This window comes from Bos taurus, chromosome X, assembly GCF_002263795.3.
Source record: "Bos taurus isolate L1 Dominette 01449 registration number 42190680 breed Hereford chromosome X, ARS-UCD2.0, whole genome shotgun sequence".
NCBI lineage: Eukaryota > Metazoa > Chordata > Mammalia > Artiodactyla > Bovidae > Bos > Bos taurus.
In genome coordinates, this window is record NC_037357.1 from 49,825,437 (window position 1) to 49,830,196 (window position 4,760).

The 4,760-nt window shown below is 40.7% G+C and overlaps 1 protein-coding gene across 1 annotated transcript; it reads right to left on the reverse strand.

The window, feature by feature from the left end:
- Window positions 1–3,170: 3,170 nt before the first annotated feature.
- On the reverse strand, window positions 3,171–4,454 carry LOC785868 (exoribonuclease 1-like). The gene has a single exon (XM_024988391.2). The coding sequence runs from the start codon at window positions 4,437–4,439 to the stop codon at window positions 3,186–3,188; it is 1,254 nt and encodes a 417-aa protein (XP_024844159.2). The 5' UTR covers window positions 4,440–4,454; the 3' UTR covers window positions 3,171–3,185.
- Between the last annotated feature and the right edge of the window lie 306 nt (window positions 4,455–4,760).

A 4,760-nucleotide genomic window follows, 5' to 3' on the forward strand; every position in this document is an offset into this window, starting at 1 on the left:
GAGCCTGGCGGGCTACAGTCCATGGGATCACAAAGAGTCGGACACGACTGAGCAACTAACACTTCCACTTTCAGACTTCCTGGAAGCTCATGTGGTAACACAAAGAAGCAAATAAATAATAACCCTGAAATCAGTCCTGCTATAAATAACAATCCCAATCAGTCTGAGGATGACCTCAGATCCCTGGAGTGTCCCATCAGTTACCTCTGAGTCCTGTCTGCTCACCTGGGAACCCCCACTCTTCACTTGAGTCAGGATGGATTCCCCATTACCTCCCTTCCATCTAGCCCCCTTAATTCCTGCCCACTGTCCCAGGCCCAGCTCCTCTTTCAGGAGTCTCTGATGACTCCAGTGAGCACTTGTTCCTCTTTTTAAACTAAGGGGGTTCTACAGAGGTAATCCTGTAGAAGGAAATGGCAACCCACTCCAATATTCTTGCCTGGATAATTCCACGGACAGAGGAGCCTTGTGGGCTATAAGAGTTGGACATGACTTAGCAACTAAAACAACAGAAGTGACCACAACACCACAGGGATCAGGATCATGTGAAATGATTACCATGACCTGTGCAGCTCCTTGGTCCTGGGACATGTGAGGGGAAACAGATGCTCAGTAAGCACCCATGTGATGATGCCGATCACAATAGGAGAAGGAACTCACCATTGGGTGGCTCCAGTACTGAGACCCAGGAGCTCCTGATTCTTGCTATCTTGTCCTTCCCTGCAGACCCACAGTTACCTAATCTTGGAGCTTCAAGGAGGTCCCAGATCCTCAGGTCAGTGCAGTCATGATGTGAACATAGAGGAACCAACAGAGGACAGGAAAAGCACAATTATTCCATTGGAAGGGTGAGGGCTTAATCCCCAACCCAGCCCATTACAATGAAGATCACAGAAATGGCCCTGAAATTCCTACATTATGTGGAGTGTGTGTGCTTCCCTTCTTCTTCTTACATCCCAAATACTCACTTAAATATGGTAATGTTATTGAGGCAACTAACCTCATCCCTGTAAAAGATAAAAGCATTTGGGATGGGAAGGCAGCAAATATTGGTGATGTAGTTATACCAAATACCATACTGGGATCTTGAGGGAAGTTCCCCTTGAACACCTCAAAATGATCCCCTAAAGTAGGAGTCAGGATTTCCTTTTACACATTAGGAAGATGAAGCTAAGGAGGTTAAGAATGTTTTGAGGTTTACACAGCTATTGAGAGACAGAGCCACTCTCATCTGGCCTGTTTGTCTGACTCCAGGAATTGTGTTTGGAACCAAGAATACAGCCTCCCCTTTGGATGCATGATTTGGCAAAAGGGAACTAACAGGTGCCATGGTGAGTGTACAGTCACTCTGGAGAGGAAGAAGGTGACAGCTAGCAAATATCTAGTAAAGATGGATGACTGGCTTGAAATAAGAAACACACATGTTAACCAAAAGAGAGATGGTTAGGACAGCAATGGAGAATTCACTTAAAAATGTACATGTAACAATAACCCTGTATACGAGACAGCAAAAGAGACACTGATGTATAGAACAGTCTTTTGGACTCGGTGGGAGAGGGAGAGGGTGGGATGATTTGGGAGAATGGCACTGAAACATGTATAATATCATATGTGAAACGAGTCGCCAGTCCAGGTTCGATGCACAATACTGGATGCTTGGGGCTGGTGCACTGGGACGACCCAGAGGGATGGTATGGGGAGGGAGGAGGGAGGAGGGTTCAGGATGGGGAACACATGTATACCTGTGGCAGATTCATTTTGATATATGGCAAAACCAATACAATATTGTAAAGTTAAAAAATAAAATTAAATTTTAAAAAAATGTACATGTACAGAAGTACTTCTAAATGCCAAAACCACAATAACCAATGAAAAAATGTAAAAATCAAGGTGAATGACATTAAATTGGAAAGCAAACAAAAGGCAAGTATGTATAATGTGATTATAATTTTGAAGAATGTGTGATTGTGCATACATATTTGTTTATCTGCAAGTACAAGTTAATACTTCACCTACAGAAATATATATGGAGAATATCTATCAATCTATTGACAGGCACTTTTTTGTACTTTTTGATGAGGTTTGTAAGGGGAACGATACCATATACCAACTTTATTTTATAAATACATATTCACTTATTGTTTGAAATATTATATTATGAAAAGCATTAAGGAAATAATTGGGAGCGAAGATGTTTGTAAACAGATTGACAAAGACATATACATATACTTAGTACCTTTGAAATATGTACAAAATATAGTGCTCCTGGAAGAAAAAGAAGGTTAAAATAATTACCTAGACATAGTAGACGTGTGTGTATTTGTGTTTACCTGGGTGTGTTTGTGTTTACATGTCTCAAAGTCTATCACTTCCCCTCCCAAGCAAAATGGAGACATGTGCCCCTTTGCTGATCACATCCAGAATTGCAGCTCTAAAAATCTCCATGAGCAGTATGGGAAAGGAGATGGTTCTCACATCCTCACCAAATGTGTTGACAAACTTCTGAATTTGCCAGCGTAACAGTTTAGAAACAGTATCTTAGTGTGGCTGTAATTACATACCTCTTACTTGAATCAAGTTTGAGATTCTTTTCGTGTGTTTATGGACACGGTGCATATTTTTTGTAAGTTGTTTATATTTATTACGTATCTTTGATAAGGTTGCTGTATTTGATGACTCTATATTTATAAACTTATTTTTTTTGTTGTTTACTAAGTTCTTTATGAAATTTACCACTCACAGCTCATGTTCACAAATAAGCTTCAAAAATCAAAAGGACTGTGATATTCTTAAAACCCAAAGGCTAGTAGATAAAGGCCCACCTTTCTGATATTTTCTGCATTTGAATAAATGATCTGATCTAATGATGTTAATGTAGAAATACATCACATATTTTAACATCAGTAAGATATGACATTCAAGGGGAAAGCCAATAAACCTTTGCATTTTAAACCCAAAGGAACACATGTTGGATACCTTAAATTATGAAATTCAATTCTAAGAAGGAACTCTTATTTGTTACTGTGTAACAAATACTGCTCATATCAAAAGTGCTGGTGACAAGGAATTCAGTATGCCCTCCCACGGAATCTGTTCACATATGTATGCGTATACCTATTACTGTAATAATATTTTAAATGTTTAAGGTGCTTAAATTTTGCACTAATTTAATTGCACAATAAGGACTAATTCAATAGGTATTCATCTGCTACCTCTTTGTAGCAGCTCCAGTTACAGTGAATGATCCACAGGCAAAAGGGCAAAAATGCTGTTGTTTTCTGGAATGTGGCATTTGTGGCGCTGGAGTGCCCTCTATTGGTAGTGAAGAGGACACACTCATTAGCTGCCCCAATCCACTCCAGTGTTCTTGCCTGGAGAATCCCAGGGACGGGGAAGCCTGGTGGGCTTCCGTCTATGGGGTCGCACAGAGTCGGACACGACTGAAGCGACTTAGCAGCAGCAGCAGCAGCATGCATCTTCTCGTTAACCCGGAGTTCACATCCATCTTGCAGCATTCGAACTGCTATTCGTGCTACGTTCTTAGAGTCATCAAGACCACTGTGAGGCCACCCGTCGTAATCCATTCCGAGTTTTTCAAGCATTATTGTCAGCTTAATTTGGCTTCGAGGAACCTTGTAAAAGTTTCCATATGACTTTTGAATACTGATCCACTTTTTGGCAAAAGGTGGATATTTGAGCCTGCTTAACTGGCACTGAATGTTCAAGAACTTACTCATATCCCATGAACCATCTGTTAATATGGAATATTTATACTTTGTCCCTAATTCCTTCAATTTCATCCAGTCAATGACTTTTTTCAGTACCTGAGGGAAGGTATCAGCTTTGTCTACTTGATCCTGAGTAATTCCAGTTAGATTGATGCAGAAGTCAGAAAGTTGGGTGTTAATCTCTGGTCTCACATACTGCTGAAACGTATCTTCTATTTCTAAGGTATGAGTATTCAGTAAAACAACAGAAAATTCAATTATTTCATGTATGAACTCAGGTGGGTTTCCCTCTTCACAAGTGGCTTCAAAGTCAATAATACAAATGTAATCGTAGTAACTGTCAGCACAATTGCTCTCTTTCAACATCAGCTTCAGCTTCTTGTAATAGTTTTTCAGTCTCTTCTTTAGTACATCCTTTACACCTGTGGTTTCAAGCTTGAATTCTGAAAGTTTGGCTCTGAGCTCTTCCTTACTCATTCTGTTAATGCAACCATTCATAATAGCAATTTCTTTGTAAACTGGGTCACTGAAATCATTTGCACTGGAGGTAATCAACGTAGATGCTTTTGTTTCTTGGCCATCAAGTCTACACCATTGCTTTTTCTCAGGATTCGGACGCTGGGCTTCGTCCCCGCACTCCGACCCGGGAGACGCCCACCGCGCGGGAGCCATGGCCTTGTCGCCAGGCTGGAGGGTCTGCTCATCCTCCATGTCGCGTGTCACGTCAGAAGGGAGCTGCTGGAGCCCTCCACTCGCTCATTCTCACCCGGCCAAACTCGAAAGCCTCGCCTTTCTCGGTTGAAAAATTATCGGGCTCACATTCCCGTGGCGGCGGCCACACAAACTCCTATAAACTTATTTATAAAAGGAATATTAATACTTTGTTATTGTATGTATCAATTCTAAAAACTCTCCTTTGTCCTGTATCTTCTATTTCTTTGTTGAGGCTTCCTATTTTTTTGCTGTTTTTCAGCATGCTGTTATTTACTCATTGAGATATTTCTACAATTACTTTAAAATCCATATCAGATA